At 47.7% G+C, this 16,222-nt stretch overlaps 1 protein-coding gene across 1 annotated transcript; it reads right to left on the bottom strand.

The window, feature by feature from the left end:
- Positions 1–4,825: 4,825 nt before the first annotated feature.
- WDR93 (WD repeat domain 93) lies at positions 4,826–15,716 on the bottom strand (the record flags this gene model as incomplete). Its single annotated transcript, XM_082005060.1, has 15 exons — positions 4,826–4,943; positions 6,103–6,283; positions 6,410–6,566; positions 7,301–7,361; positions 8,070–8,286; positions 8,831–8,962; positions 9,271–9,357; positions 9,801–9,871; positions 10,080–10,263; positions 10,882–10,969; positions 12,453–12,576; positions 13,484–13,566; positions 13,795–13,859; positions 14,495–14,690; positions 15,453–15,716. 15 exons carry the CDS (start codon positions 15,714–15,716, stop codon positions 4,826–4,828), a joined length of 2,028 nt encoding a protein of 675 aa, XP_081861186.1.
- Positions 15,717–16,222: the final 506 nt, after the last annotated feature.

Here is a 16,222-nt window from a genome sequence, read left to right as displayed (position 1 = left end):
AGGCGGTGCTGGCATCTATGACAGGCAGTTTAAAATTAGGATACCGGATGTTTTTAAATGATCACCGTGTTTCAAAAAGGAATTAATTCAGAAACATCCTCTACTTAGTGTTTACCCTGTATTACTGTGCTATATCATCCTATAATTGGTTGTTAGGTCAGGATTGCAAACTGGCAGGTTCCTCATCCTTGCCTAATTGGTGTTTCTTCCTCACTGCTCAGTGTGGGACTTGGTTTTTTCCACCTACAGAACTCCATCTCCTGTACATACCCCCTCACAACGCACACCTATTCCCTCTCCCTCCGACAGTGATCCAGCCCTCCGCATGCAGAAGAGCTGCCATTTGCTCAAGTGGGCCGACACGAAATTTCTAACAAAACGAGCTGTTCAGCCTGACGCGCTCGAGGCGGTCAAAGTGTTTCACACTTGGCAGCCCAGGCCAATTTGCCATTCAGATACTATACATTTTCCTCCTGCCTCATCATCAGCCCTGCAGTGACATGAGTTATTATTCACCTTCTCCTCCTCTTAAAGCATGGACTTTCCTGGGGCCGTGGGAAGTGTGGTGTGCCACAGGAAAACTTGGCTCATGCGATGACAAATCCTCCCCTACTGCACGACCAGTCTGCTGCACTACACCCTGGCCCCAGCACTTGGCTTACGTAGGGTGCAAGTTCTTCACAGCATGAGCCCTGTCTGTCTTCAGCTGCGTAAAGTGCCTGTAAATCCATGGGGCGATAGCCAAAACACAGCATCACCCTAGTCATCATGCAAATCTCTTATGTCTGTAGCACCCTCAGCTAGGCTCAGCCAACTTTCTCCTGTATTTTGGCCTTGACAACACAGTTCATTTCTCAGCCAGTCAATGGTCCCGCTCTTGCAAAATCAGGTATGAAGACCAGCTGAACCAGGCTCCCCTTGCCCTGTGAGTGACCACACATGAATACTGTGCCAGGTCCTAGACCAAGCAGTACCAGAAACTGCCATGACAAACTGAAACAGAAACAGGAACAAACTTGAGGGGCTTTGCAGAAACCCAAAATTAAACCAGACTGAGACGTCTAGCACAATGCATTAGGGAAGACTGAAAGAGTTAATCTGCGTAGCTTGGCTGAGCAGCACAACTCAACAGCTATAGCCTGGACTCAAAGGAAGGTGAGAAACTGCACCCTGGTACAGGAAACTGGCATTAGAGGTAATGAGGCGACACTAGTTTGGACAAGAGAGCTATCTGAGCAATTAGGAATGGGATGCAGTACCTGGTTCATCTATATCTAGACACAAATTTGTAGAGCAGGGGAGGAAGCTTGCCTTGTGATGCCCCTACACCCAAGTATGCCCCTACCTGCAGAGCAAACAGAGCAAGCACTTGCTGGGACTGCCCTGTCCTAGGTACCACCACATGTCCCACAGTGTCTTGCAGGGACATTACTTGCCCAGATAGCACACAGAGGTCTTTGCAGATTCCTCCTTAGAACAGCTTCAGGTTGTACATTGTGAGGCACTACAGGATGTGTGGGTTGTTGCATTTAGGCCGGTAACATGAATGCAAGGAGTGCAGCTCCTGGAGTACACACCACTTCGGCTCTTCTGTGGATCACGCTCCTTCCAACAGCACAGACATGGCTCATCCAAACAGTGCGAACCTTTGCTGGCCCTCAGGAGTGGGGGAATCTTATCAGATCAGCCTCTGATTTCCTCTGCTTCCACAGTACAAGCAAGTATGCAAAGAAGTAAGATGACATTTGGCTTATTGCAGAGAACAGCAGATAATTTAGTGAGATTAAAGAGCAGCCTCCTCTCCCACAGAAACCCTCTCCGCAAGGCTGGGCAGTAACCTGGCTCTGCTGGAATGATGCTCGAGCGCCTCTCTGTGGCTCTGAGCTCCTCTCCCTCTCACAATCCTTCTCGATCCACCCACTGATTTTTTTTTTTTTTTTTTTTTAAACACACAGACAAATTGCTCCTGTTATACCTAGGTAGCACCTCTGAGTTCATTGAACTTGGCACTGAGCTAAGAGTTGGCCTAGCCAGAATTCTTACAGTTTCATCTTTTGATGGTGATATTTATGATACCTCTCAAGGCCTTTCTATAGTTTCCAGCATCAGAATAGCTCAAACTGGCTCAGACCTACAGCTGCCTAGGGCTCACGGAATGACCAGGAATGGAAGAATAGCTAGCAAGGGCATAGTCTTTGGAATAAGCAGTCAGGTGCCTCTGGTCCTCTCCAGAACATGCTGTGGTGCTCAGCACACAGCTCCATCACCAAAGCACATGTCAGCACACTGATCATACTAATTTTTCTATATCCCTTCAAAGAAGCAGGGAACAAATGGTCCCCTGCTGAAGTCATGAGTAAAAACAAAGGCTCTTCATCAGCCTCCTGCAGCTGCTTGTTGTTTTCCTTTCTCTGTGGAGCCTGCCAGCTCCTGGTTATCTTGGCCAAGCACATGATTAGGATTTTAGAGCAAATTCAAACTGCAAACAAACAAGCACATCTTGAAATGAATACACACAAACTGGTGGATGCACAGTACATCTAACTGTTTAGCAGATTCTGTTCTGCCTCTTGTCTCATGCTAGGCAAGCCCTGCTCCTCTTCCCAATGGAAAGCAGATGGGGTAGGATTAAGGGCACAGATCCCCAAGCCCTTTACATTTACACAAATAGCAAGAATTAGACCCAGTGCTGTTCGAGGGGCCATGTATTAGTTGTACTGGCTCTCTGCAGCACGGAAAGCAATGTAGGAATAGGAATTCATGCCCTGAGTAATCACCTGTGCCCAGTTATGGCAGAAGGTCCATTGTTTCTTAAACTACCACAGAAACAAAATAATTGCTACTGCCACCACAGCAAGAACAGAAGAAAGGATCAAGGATTGTTCCTTGTTCACTTCAGTGCTGAACCAGGTGGCTCAGTTTAAACAGGCATTGAAGGTGGTTTGAGATAACCTGCTTGACTTTGCACTAAAGCAGCTGGCAAGTGCTCACACAACCCAGTATCAATATCCATAACAATCAGATGAGCTGTGAAGCTGTAATCTGTGGCAGATGGAAAATGACAGCACAAAAGGCTTTGCTGTGGCCCTCAAAGCCCTTCACAAAGGTAGCAAATCGGAAGGTTTAATTCAAATAGCTTGAACTTCTCCAGAGCAAAACCAGGCATCTGAAACTGTGAAACAAGTGGAATGCTTCTGCCCTTTCCTATCTCCACAACAGACTGGTTGACTTTATTTCCAGAGGATGAGCTGAGACTTCTCATCAAAACTCAATGCAACTTTCTATGAAAAACTGAAATGGGACCATGGCATGGGAGAGTCCACATAGCTCAGTCTGTGCTGAATCCCTGGCACCCTGCATTGATGCTTTACTGAACCTTTGGGGGAGTCGTTAGAGGGAGACCTGGAAAAAATACAGCTCATTCATTGGAGTACTTGCTGGAAGATTTGTCAGATACTTTGTGGATTAGGCAGTCATCTTGGAAGCACAATCAGTTGTAAAAAGACTGAGGCTTTCTCATGGATTTTATGCTCAAGAAAGCATATGTTCACTATGCTCATCAGTGGATGTTTTAGGTCACCTCCCCTAAAGCCCCTCAGGTTCCAGAGGGCCCCTGACTGCCTGAGGAGTAACAAAGATGACCAATGCAAAATGCAGTTATGCTGTTAGCCCCCAACTGAGTAATCAAACTCTGCAGCTAATGTCTAGATGCTGCCAGTCTCCCACAGGACAACAGGCCTGAAAATACTGACCAGAGAGCCTGCGTAGTTTTTTGCCCCGTCTGCCAAGTATACAGGGCAAGCTACTAACAATACACTTCTGGTGTAAGAAACAAATACATAGGTGCTTGGCCTTGCACTGCCCCTGCTAGTTTTTTGTCCTGTGTTGCCTGCAGGAGGGATGCTTCAGCTTTTTATGGCCTTTGACCAACATGCTGGCCATGCTCCTGGCCTGTCTTCACCTCAGCACAGCCCTGATGAACACCCCACCTTCTGTCCTGGCTCCTCAGTGACATCAATACTTAGGTCTAACACCAGTTCTAGCCTGACTTTAACCCAGTGAGCTTGTCTGCACATTTGCAGACTTCAGTTCCTAAGTAGTCTTATCCCAACGCTGCCTGCTTTGAAGTCAAAAGAAATAACTAGACTGAGGAACAGCCTAGGTCAGGCCTGACATGCTGACACGTCCTGCAGTGTCACTGCTGCTTGGCCCTGCTTTGCTCTGGAGGATGCCTCCTTCATGGCTGATTTGCTGCCTGGTTTGAAAAGACCAGGTCTCTTGCTAAGCACAAGGATGCTGGTGCCTGCCCATCTGGGTCAGAGCAGAACATGAGACACACGGGTGAGCCCCAGCAACAGAAGGACAGAACATCAGAGACTGATAAAATGCCAGTCCTGTGAGGAGTAAGAGACATTTACTGGAGAAAAGGCTTTATTAAGGAGGGACATTGTAACATACCATATTGCTCGGATGCACCGGGTCACTGGGAGGACTCAGAAATCCAGCACAAATTCTTAGTTAAACCACATGGGTGCTGGGCCTGCCACCTTTCCTACCTCAAGACTCTTCCATCAGCAGTGTTTGTCTCTGAGGAGGGGCTGAACCCTTCCTGGAACAGGCTGAGGGTTAGGTAACAGAGATGCCGGGCACAGATCCTTGTGGCTGAGCAGTGGCAGGTAAGCAGCTATCTCAGATGACAAATTGTCCCAAGCTGGAAAGCAGCAGGATAGATTTGAATAGAGTTGCTGTCAAAATATCAGTGCTAGATCATGGGTCTGCAGGACTGTGATAGTGCAGAGCCTGGCCCTCAGGATGCAAGGCTGACTTATGGCTTCTTTTGTCCCTTCACTTTCTGTCTCTCCTTGTCCATGGCAGCTGCTTGTGCCTGCAGCTGACTCCAGTACTCAGGTGACTGCTCCCTGAATCCCAGCAGGCTCTTCTGCCTAACGAGGGAAGAAAAGAGTGGTTAAAACAGTCCCTGCCATTCCCCCAGTCCTCAGACAACCTTAGCCTCGTTCCCCCAAGGTTCCCTGGGGCTCACAACAAATTAAGCAGTTCAGACTTCTTGTGTCCAAAAAACCTCAGTGATTCCCTCATGCTACTCAGCACTCAAGTTTACTGCTCTTGACAGCAATGACCTCCATATTTCTCTTTGCCTCTTAGCCTCTGCAGACACGGGTCTCACTGCAGTTGTATTTGCTCTGCTCCGGCTTCAGCTCTCAGTACCCAGGGAGCAAGGTATCCCTGGAGGTGATGTCTCCGAAGTTCTTCTGGTATAAGATAAACAAGAGTCTCCTCTCTGGCTTTATGAGAAGAAGAGACAGAACTGGTGGCTGGTAGCATAGGATGACACTTTTCTGCACTAGCCAGACAACACTGTAGGATTCACCCTAGAGACAAGGAATTAGGGAAGGCTACCAGGTCATACCTGCACCATCTGTTCCATTTAGAATTGGAGAATTAAGGAATAGTGAAAAGAACAAACAGAGTATTATTGACACGGATCTGGATCCAGGTTCCCAAAATTAAGTCAAGGAAAAGGTCACCCAATAAGAGATGTCACATTGCCATCTAGTGACGGCATGAACTCAATGCAGCAGCTACATTCTGACTGCAACCTCGACCTGAGAGTGCTGGCGACCTTCTCAGAGAAACCTTCAACACAGATCCACTTGAACATCAAATGAACCTAGGAATGGAGGGGAGGAGCAAGGTACAATGAGACCCCAGCTATGCCTGGCTCTGGGATCAAAAGGAAGACGCAGACACTTAAGTGAGGATTGTATTACCTCACAAGTTTGCACAATCTGTGTTGCACAAAAGCACATTAGAACTAGCAAGCCCCCTCTACCTGGAATGACCGGCATCCTGGCTTACAGCTGTTAAGTGCTTCTACAAAGGACAGAAGGGAGAGGAGGAAGGGTTCTGGGTGGCTGTCAGGAATGACACCAAGCTGAACATCAACCTTAACCAGACATAAATATGTCACAGCACACAGAATCACCCAGAAGCCCCAGAGTGAGACCTCGCATGGACCTGAGCAACACCACAGCTTATAATAATGCAGATGCACTTACCTATCCTGCAGAAGGAGAACCTTACCTATCACGTAAGAAAATGTTACATCTCTCAATCCATGACAGGTTCTGCAAGGATTTGAGAGGCAAATCTGGTTCCTTTGGAAAAGCCTCCTTCAGTGGATAGGAGTTGAAGTCAAAAAGGAAGATGGTGCTGTGACTAGCTCTGCTCTGTGCCAATGCATCTGCCTGCTGCTGATGATCTCCTAGACAGAAACAAGAACAGTGGGCTATTGCATCAGGAGTCATCCAATAAGAACTGTCAAGGATCAGTGCGCAGCTGAATGCACCCAGTAACCATGTATCTAAGACCACTCCAAGGTGCTACCCACCTCGAAGCAGCAAGCACCAGTTCACACTGTCCACTATGAACACTGGCTGCCAGGGGGATGCTACAGCATGAGAAGGTGGAGTACTGAAGCAGTAAACAATCTGCGATGTGGCAGTGTTCAGCAGGGACACTGTGCCACCCCAGGAGAAGAAGAGGGCCTGAAATAGCAAGTTGACACTTAGAAATAGATGTAAAAGAAGTGAAAAGCATTTCCTGGAAAGGACATGGAACGACATTCAGGACTTCACATCCCCAACTATGATGCTGGTTTCTTTGCCTGCCCAGTAGTCACAGGGCCACAGCAGATCAAGAACAAGCTATGCAGGGAACTTGGACTGGAACTGCTGCAGGTTGGGATTGGAAAAGGGCAGCAGGGCAGGTTAGAAGTGAACTAGATCCAACCTTCTGCATGGCTGGGTCTGGCAGGCAGCTTTTAGTCCTTTTCTCCCCATGCCTCAAAACTTTCTGAGGCCACTTGAAAGGTCTTGTGCTTGCAACTTCTCACCATGATGCCCTCTCATATTTGACCCTGATGCCCGAAGCTTCGTGCCTGGACCCTCTCATCTTTGCAGATGGACACGTCCCTGTACAAAGAGCCTCCAGTGCCTCCCACCTCAGTGGTCGTTAGAGGACATGGGTGCAAGGGGATATTGAGTAAGATCATGGAAGAAAAAATCCATTGAGAGTTACCAGCCACATACAGACCTGTAACTGGTGGAGGAAGTCCCCAAGTGAAAAATAATTGGAGGCTGAGAAAGGATGTGAGGGCAGTACCATGTCTGACTGCCCTGTTCTTTATCTCCTAGGCACCCAGTTGCAGCCATTACTGGAAACAGGATCCTAGGCCAGCTGGACCTGTGCTCTCTTAAAGTGAGCTGGCAGTAATACTCACAGCACTGGGGAATGCCAGGACAGGCACCACTGCGCTGACAGCAAGATTTGGATCTTCAGGCCTGTAAAACAGACTCAGACTTATGCTACTGTTTCATGTACCTGGCATGTACTGAGAGGCTGTAATAATGACAACGGCAGTTTGTGGCACACGGGCTGGCATAAACTTCCAGCCAAGCTGCCTCCCTATGGAGACAAAGCCTGCCTTCTCCTGGGCAGGAACCCCTGAGGCCCATCCCTGTGCATACCTGCCTAGGAACTATATTGGAGATACAAATACCCTGCCTGTCATAGAGGCATGAAACCATAGCCTTCAGAGCAGCAGCTTCCCCAAAGCTGACCCTTCTCCTCAAACCAAGGGGATAAGTGAACATAAAATGGATAGAAATATAGAAAGAAAAGCTTATTCTGACTCTAGGGGGAAGTTACCTTGGCAAGGGCAGAAGAGAGAAGAACAAATTGCCCCAGCTACCTGGCAGAAACCCAGCTAGCTGAACATCAGCCCTGGGGAAGTGCTACAAGCACTTGTGTTCTAGTGCATGGAAAAACCCAGAAACACCCCTGATTCTGGCCATAACCATTGGATTTTAGCACTGGAACTGACTCCTAGCAAAAGCACACTTGCTGCTGACAGCAGCATGGCAGAGCTATCTGAGTGAAAGCAGTAGAAAGTTTTCTACCCCACAGAAATCTGAGGCTCCCTGCTGGACCTGACCAGTATATCACATGGTTTCTTTGGCTGGAGTGAGATCTATCAGAGTCTACCTCACCTGTCTGCCAGAAGCGCGATGCTGGACTTCCCAGCCCTGGGTGCTTTCACTAAATAGAAAGAGCTGTCTGTACATAGCACTAGAAGCTGCACAATGGGACAGGCAGGATCTGCACCAGGACAAGGTGTCTCATCGCTGGCAGCTGCAGAACTCCTCAGGAAGTGGATACTACGGATGAGACGTTCCTCTAGAATCGCAGTCACAGACAGTGGGTATCCTGGGGAAGTAGAGGGGGAAAAAAAAAGATAGCAGTTTATGAAAAAAAAGGAACTGGCAATTTGTCCAAGGAAAGTTTAGCTTGGACTGTGGCCTGCTCAGAGGCAGCAGCCACCAGAACAATCCTGATGGCAGAAGATTCTTCTGCCAGGAGAATCCCTGCATCATGGCAGGATGACACTAGCACTGATGGCAGCCTAGACTGTGATGCCACAACAGCCTCAAAGATGACCTGAGGGTGCAGTGGCAAAGCCGTGGCTGTCTGGCAGCCTCTGGGCAAGATGGGCATCAGTCCTCACTGCAGCAGTTCACAGCCCCCCATTGCTGTGGATGGGAATAGTTCTGTCAGAGCTAAGGCAGTCACACTGCATTGGCAACTTCTGGCCAAGCATCCCATGAAGAAGGGAGTCCAAATGATTTTCAGATTTGCTTGTAAAATCACTGCCAGTCCCCTGGTCAACATGAAGTCAGAGCCTCAAACTCCTACGGAAGGGAGCAATTTATCCACTGTGATCCAAATACACAGTCACAAAGGGCAAGCTCACCTAGCTGTTTATCCCAAATAGTTATTGTTGCATCTTCACATGCCAGCGCCAGGTACCTGGCACAGGAGCTGACAGCCGAGCATGCAATTGGAGCTGCACATGGCCACACAACATCCGGTTTTGGATCAGAATCTAAACAGAAGGACATTAAGAGAGGTAAGTGTAAGAAGGGGCAGAGCATTCTCTTTCATGGTACCAGCTTCCAGTTTCCCAATAGAACATGCACTATTCTGGGGTCTCCTGCCAGAGTGGCTTCACTCAAAATACTGGAAGCCTGTGCAATATGGAGCCCTACAATCCAGCCTAACCTACAAGATATGGGGCAGCTCTCCTCCCCATTCCTCATTTCCCTGAATCATGAAGATCTGACCGAATGACAGCCACTGGCCACTGAATACTCCCCACAGAGTGCTCTGCCAGGGAAAGCAAGACTTTCTTACCCACTTTCTCCCTGAGTGGACGGTTAAGTAAGTACAAGCAGAGATTGTGGCTTCCATCCCAGTGCACACTGATGCCAGCTGGAACATCTGGTACAGAGAAGGGGACAACAAAAGAGAGAAGGAGATTGGGGACAAAGAAAGGAACAATCCAGGACAACAAAATACCATTAGAAAGCTCTCATTAGAGCTCTCATGGTTTCCCTGACATGACATGTAGAAACTCTGCTTGCACAGAAAGTACACCACAAGAAACTCTCCCCTTGTCTGTTATTTTTATCTTGCCTATGTGCCCCCTCATCTTTTTTGGTGTTTTCGGGGGGGGGGGGTAGGTTTGGGTTTTTTAAACTATGGAGCTAAGTTTCTGTGAGTGACTTATAAGTCTTAGGACTGACACTTTATCCAGGCTTATGTCCTTGGGAGATGGAATTTATATAGTGAATTCAAGCCAGAGCCCCTGAGCTCTAACTGGAGCTCAGTGTCATGCAATGATGTGCTTCATAGGTTAACAGCTTTTTGCCCATTTGGATTACCTGGCTGTACTTTCATTTCAGGTCCCACCTGTAGGATCCGGCTAGGCAGAAGAAAATGAAAAGTAGCATGTCTGAAAAAAAGGAAGTAAGAGATATATGTAAAAGAAAGGCCTTGATAAATAGGCAGCACTGCAACAATACCTGGAATGGCTCTAGCCCCCTGCCCTGAAGCCTTGGGATGAATGAGGCAAAGCTAAGACAGAGCCTTCCATCTATACTTGAAAAGTGCCCTGTGTTGAAGTCTCATAGACTGAAATTCTGGTTCATGCTCCCACTCACCTGGTGATCTCCTCCTTGCTCTCTCTCTCACCCTCCGCCTCCAGATACTCCCGATAAGTGCTGCGGAAGATTGCTTCCTGCTGCTCCCACTGGGAGTCCTTGATTAGGTGATTGTACCCCAAGCCAAGCATGCTGTCATCATCCACTTTCTTCAAGGCATCCAAAGGGCTTTTAAAACTACTGCCTGGATTGGGAACACAAAGGCAAAAGGCACAGCCCTGGAGGAGCAGACACCATGGAGTGCTCAGGGCCTCCTTCAAGGTGGCATTGTCTTGAAGAGAGACACACTGCATCTTCCTGGTAGAAATATTTCAACATTAAGAATATATTTTGTGGGACTTTCCATATCACTAGCCCATTTTCCAGTATTTGAAGGCAGGGACTAGGACAAGTCATCTGAGGACTCAGTTCACCTTGCCTTTCTGTGGCATTATCCCCGAGTTTCCCTCAGACAGACCATAAGGTCTGCTCTCTCCCCATCCTCAGCATTTTCCTATGAATTCCTAGGGGTGCTGTCAGGTTGCTAGGATCTAGGAAACAACCTCCTCCCTCTCTGGTGACAATGAAGCCAAGGGTGTATGACACCCACTTCAAGACACACTGAAGTATTTCCTGCTAACAAAGGTGATGTGAGATGGTTGGGTAAGAAGCAATTCCCACTACAGGATTACATGTAACTACAAAGACAGGTCAGGAAGGGACCAGGGAGCACATTACTGAAACTTTCTGACCTGTTCTGTAGTCATGATTCCTTTGCCACCCAAAGGAGGCTGCAGGTTGCAAGTAGAGAATCGGTCCTGACCTGTAATGGGTTTGGGTGGCTTCACTTTCAGCAGCAGCACTGGGAGACTCAGCTTTGCATCAGCTTTGTTTGCAGACACAGGAGACTCCTGCAACAGAAAAATGTCAGCCTGAGAACTGTGTTGTGCCCTACGCTGCTAACTTTTCACCTGTTCATTGAAATCAAATGCTTCCAAAAGTGTATGCAAAGCTTGACTGACACTGCCTAGGAGATACTGGGTTTAGGCTCATTCTTCAGGCTAAAACACAGAAGCTTGAGGGAAGTCACTACGTTCTCAACAATATTACAAAGGTTGTCCTGCCCAGACACCTCCTGTCTTCGTGCCCTAAATAACATCCACTTCTGATTTTACTAACCTCTCTGCCCACAGGCCTGTGTGGGGCACAGCAGGGCTCAGGAAAAAAAGAAAAAAAAAAAAGAAGAATAAAAAAGAAGCAGGTTGCAGCATGTTGCTGAATACAAGAACCAGATTTTATGTCAGAGCACCCAAGACTGGAGGAGGTCACATATGTTCTTGGCTGGGAATGGACAATCCTAACAGGAGACTAGCACCAGTGTGTCCCCACCACCACTCCACCCAAGTACATTGATATGTTGGCTAAATAGAAAAGGTCTGGCTAAATAATCAACCAAGCCTGAGAAGGAAGAGACAGGAACTTGGGCAGTTTACATGGAATCAGCAAATAGGGAATCCCTGGGTGTTTGCTTTTGGCTTGGCCAAGTTAAAGGGGGATGTTTGCCCTGAAGGCAGGGCTGAGAAGCAGCTCCCTCTTAAATGGCCAGGAAAGACTCTGCTGAAGGAGAAGGGAGGAGTTATGAGGCAGGTATCTCTGAGTTAGCTGGAGGTACAGGGCAGAAGGTGCCTGTGTGTTGAGAGGTGAAATCTATCAGGGTGAAAGCGATACAGGAGAGGGTTAAGCACTGACTCAGCATTTAAATTCCCCATAACAGCTCAGGGTATTCCTTGAGGCCAGTTACCATCTCTGCAGATCTGTCCCCATGCAGCTCCAGACTTTTCTGACAAAGAACCAGAGGTGACAGTGGTTAGTGCAAACAGGCAGAGACCCTGCCCTGCTCAGGCAGGTTCAGTATGACCCCACCAGACTCCTCTTGTAGATAGCTTAAAACATGGAACCCTGATTCAGGACCAGACTCCCAAGTGGAGGTATCAGGTCCTATTCCCACTCCTTCACCTTCCCCCAGTAACATAAGGGAGAAGCCCTGTGGGAATACCCTTACACAGGGCCTCCTCAGATGGGGCAATACTGCTGGGAAAGGAGTTGCCAGTTTCAGGGAGAGGCAGCAGGAATGCTAGCCCTGAGACCAAGGGAACCTCGCTGGAAAGCCTGTCTTGGGAGAGTACACATGTCCCAATAATAAAAAGTCCTAGTGAAATGTGGGATGGGTAGCTGTAACAGCTGTAGAGATGTATACTCCATCCCTCTGGGCCGACAGACTTGTTCAGCCTGCATCTTGATGTCACTGTCTGCAGAAACAAGGCTCGGGGAAAAACCTGTAGGCAAAAGGGTGTAAGAAAAAATAGCACAGTGGGAGATGGAACTGTTTTGTACCACAGATGTCCAGCTTGACCTCCTCTCCCTGCAAGCCAGCCCTGCTGCAGCTCCTGGGTTCTTTTCCATCTCCTTCAGCCAGGAATCCTTAGGCAATCGGTAGATCTCCAGCCAAGCTTTTGTGCTGTCTGCATTGGGAAACCATGTTGAGCAATTGGAAATGAGGAGAAAAGGTCTTTCAAGTAAGCAGCCTCTCATATCCTTAAAACAAGATTTGGATATTTTTTGAGGTATAAAATCCCTGTGAACTCCATGCAGCTCACCTCTCCTCCCACTCAAGGCTTCACATGCTTGACTGAGACTGACAACTGAGCCTCCAGCTCACATCCTCAAGGTCCAACATCCACCAAACAAATCTCATGAAGCAGAATTTGAATTCAGTCAAGAATTTGACCTGTAACCTCTGAGGTAAAGTAGAAAGTGAGACGTGGTCTCACACTGACTCTCTGGGGATGATACAGATCTCGTTCTCAGCCTATGTCCAGACAGATTCCACCAAACAGGGGTTCAGAAAACCTGCTCACAGCAAATGGGCTGACAAAGGCAGCTGCCATGAAGCAGAAGAATGTTGTAGCAATGAGTTGGTTGTAGTGTTTTTAGAGACTGTCTCTATGCTGTCTGGCTTGTCTGCAGAGAAAATTCTTCAGGGGTACGTATTTCCAGTGTAACAGTGAGGCATAGAGAACCAGAGGAAGAACCGAGTTTGATACTTCTGGAGAGCAGCAGGAAATCTGCTTTCACTGAGCCTTCTGGGAGCGGGGAACTGCACTGACCAGTTCCAGACAGCTCATTTTTGGGATCAGTCCTGATCCACATCAGGCCTTTTGGAGAGAACAGAGTCCTGATCCACATCAGGCCTTTTGGAGAGAACAGAGTGTGGGAGGAGCAGCTCCCTAAGCTGGAGGAGGGACAGGGAGACTTAAGAACAGGATCCTTGGGAACACAGAACACTTTGAGCATTTTAAAAGCATTGCTGCTGGCCCTTCTGCTAGAACACAACAGCCATCACCCAACACACCATGTTCCTGCACTTGCCTTGCAGCAGGATTCCTGCGTAATCACCTCCTGGGGACAGCATCACCTCCACACAAGCACTTCGCTTGCTGATATCCTCCTGCCAAAAAAAAAATGGGGTGGCATCAAACAAGATCACTGATTCAGAGAGCTCCATGGCCTTTCACAGTTCTCAACAGGCCAAACAGATTGTTGGAAGAACAGGAATAAATACTGGGCAGCGCTCTTGGAGTGCTGCTGCCTGTGACAGAAATTCCTGAGGGCAATTAGTACTCCTCATGATGGATTACTTACCAGCCTTTGCTCAGTGTCTATGGAATTAACTTACCATTTCATTTAGGATTTTAATGAGTAGGAAGCTTTCCTTGTGAAAGCAGAAGAGCCAGATGAGCCCTGGAATAGAAATACAAAAGTAACAGGAAAAGTGAACAGATGGTAGCCATGCTCTTGGGAGATGGCTGTTACAACATGTGCAGGAGAGTGAACAGGACTACATTTTTTCCTGGGCTCAAGGAAGAATATCCCACTGCTTCCAGCACTAACTTTTGCTGGCTTCCTTATGCCAGCAGCTGCAAACACTCAATAGTATATAGAGAGTTTGAAAAGTATCTCCACCAGAATTGATAGGTTTCAGATGAATCAACAAACTAACCTATTTACCACAGGGCTGTGCAATTACAGGTGCTGAAACAAAGCACGTGCAGGAGGTCATACCTAGCAATGGTTCTTTCTGTCTGGTCCAAGGTGTTCCTAAAATTTACTGCACTTCACTCTCAGCTCTGCACCTGCCTCTGCTGCTCCAGAGAGGACACCAAACCCACATCCTCTACTAATCACAAGGCCCTATGTCCACTCTGTCACCCTACAATCTGTTATCCATCACTCTCCTTGCAGAGCTTTCTAGGAAACCTGTCAGCCATTCTAACGTTCCTCCTGATTTAGTGCTCTTCCATAATGCAGCTGCCAACTCTTCAGCTTCAGAGCACAGCCATCCCCAGCTAGGTCAAGGAAATCCATGTCACACTAACCCATTTCATCCACAGCAAGCAGGACATGGCACTCATTCTCTAAATCCGAAGCATGGATAGCACAAATCTCCGTCTTGACTGTATCCCAAGCACAGACCTCCTTACAGTCAGACACCTTGAAGGCAGCCAGACCCACGGACAGACCAACAAAAACGTATTTTCCAGACACTGCAAGGCAATTGGCGTTTCCAGTTACCTACCAAGAAAGGGAAAAGATGTGCGTACCCAACCACTTCCCCAGTGGAGGATACATCAGTCATTCTAGCAATATACTCCTAGCCTTTCACCAACAGAAAATGCTGATTTATTCCACAAGGCAAAAATTTTTGTATGAGCTTTCATCAGAAGAGCGGGGTGGGGGGGGGCTGTCACGTCTGTCATAGAGATTGCTCTGTGTTGGGAATGAGAAAGTTTGCTCCCACCTCTCCCCTTCTGATAAACAGAAGGGGCTTTAAAAGCGAAGAACTCAGTGGCACTCAACACTCCCACCGCTAATGCAGAGTTGCAATGGGATGCAGAAGGGCAATCGCAGAAGACCAGCAGATACCAGCGTATTCTCCTGGATACCTCCACATGATGTGGAAGGCAGCGCTGCCCTTCTGCTCACAACACTCCCATTAGGGTATTCACCATAACACAGAGCTGAGTTTGCCCATTTATATGCTACTGACTAATTACCTTCTCCTCGGCAAACAAGGGCGGAGCCAGCCTGGGAAGCAGAAGGTGAATTTAAGGCTGTTTAATATCTGCTTCTCTCTTTTCAGAGAGGTGTGATAGCTGGGTGGGAAGCAGAACCTGTCAGACAAGCTTGGAAGCTGCAGCCTTTTGAAGCGAATCAGTGAGATGGTGGTGGATTGTGAGGAAGGTGATGAAAAGAATGCAAAATCTACTGAATGGACATTTTCTAGAAAAACTGCTATGGTGATTAATGCTATCTCTACTGTGAGGGGCTCTGTACCTGGAATTCAGCTGTAGGAAAGCATTTTGTGGGCTGGACCTTTAGTTTTTGCACTTCTCTGAGCATCTCCCTTCTTTCAATGATTTCCATAGCATTCTCAAAAACCAGCATCACCAGTTTGTTGATCATCCTGAAGGGCTGAGGCAACGCATCACGCTTTCGGTCAGGATCTTGCAGGAAGAAATCTTCCTCGTCTTCCTTTAGCCAGTCCTTTTCAGATGGTGGAGGAATCTCCAGGGGATGCTTCCGGATATATGCAGCCATGGTTCTGCCCTTCCAGATGCAAAACACAGCACAGATGCAGGAATCACAGTAGATGCAGAAGAACGAAGAATCGTGCAATATCTACTTTCATGAGGTAATGGGGGAAAAGGAAAAGCTTATTAATGGTCTCCAAGAGGGAAAGGGAGTTCCTTTCAGTATAGCTAGGCACAGCAACCCTGTTCTATATAGCTCATTTCTACTTGCTGCATTTCCTTGGTTAGTCAGGGGTTTAGTCCTGCTCTGGGATTATCAGCCACGCAGACATCTGTAGGCTGCCTACAGAAAAAGGGAGTGTAAAAGCTTTGGCATGAGTTTGTATAAGAATTATGACAAAGCATTCAAAAACATTAGCTTGTTCTTCATTAAAAGACTTACTCGGCCTGAAAAAAATCCCATCAAATAATTTGGAAAGTAGGAAGTTATAAATTTTATTTTCAAGCCACCGGCTTGCTTTCTGAGCTTCCGCCTCTGCGGCAAGGCCGCCGGGGCAGCTCACGGCGGGCCCA

The sequence above is a fragment of the Phaethon aethereus genome (genome assembly GCF_964289735.1).
Source record: "Phaethon aethereus genome assembly, chromosome: 12".
Classification (NCBI taxonomy): Eukaryota; Metazoa; Chordata; class Aves; order Phaethontiformes; family Phaethontidae; genus Phaethon; species Phaethon aethereus.
This window is presented reverse-complemented; position numbering and strand designations above follow the sequence as displayed.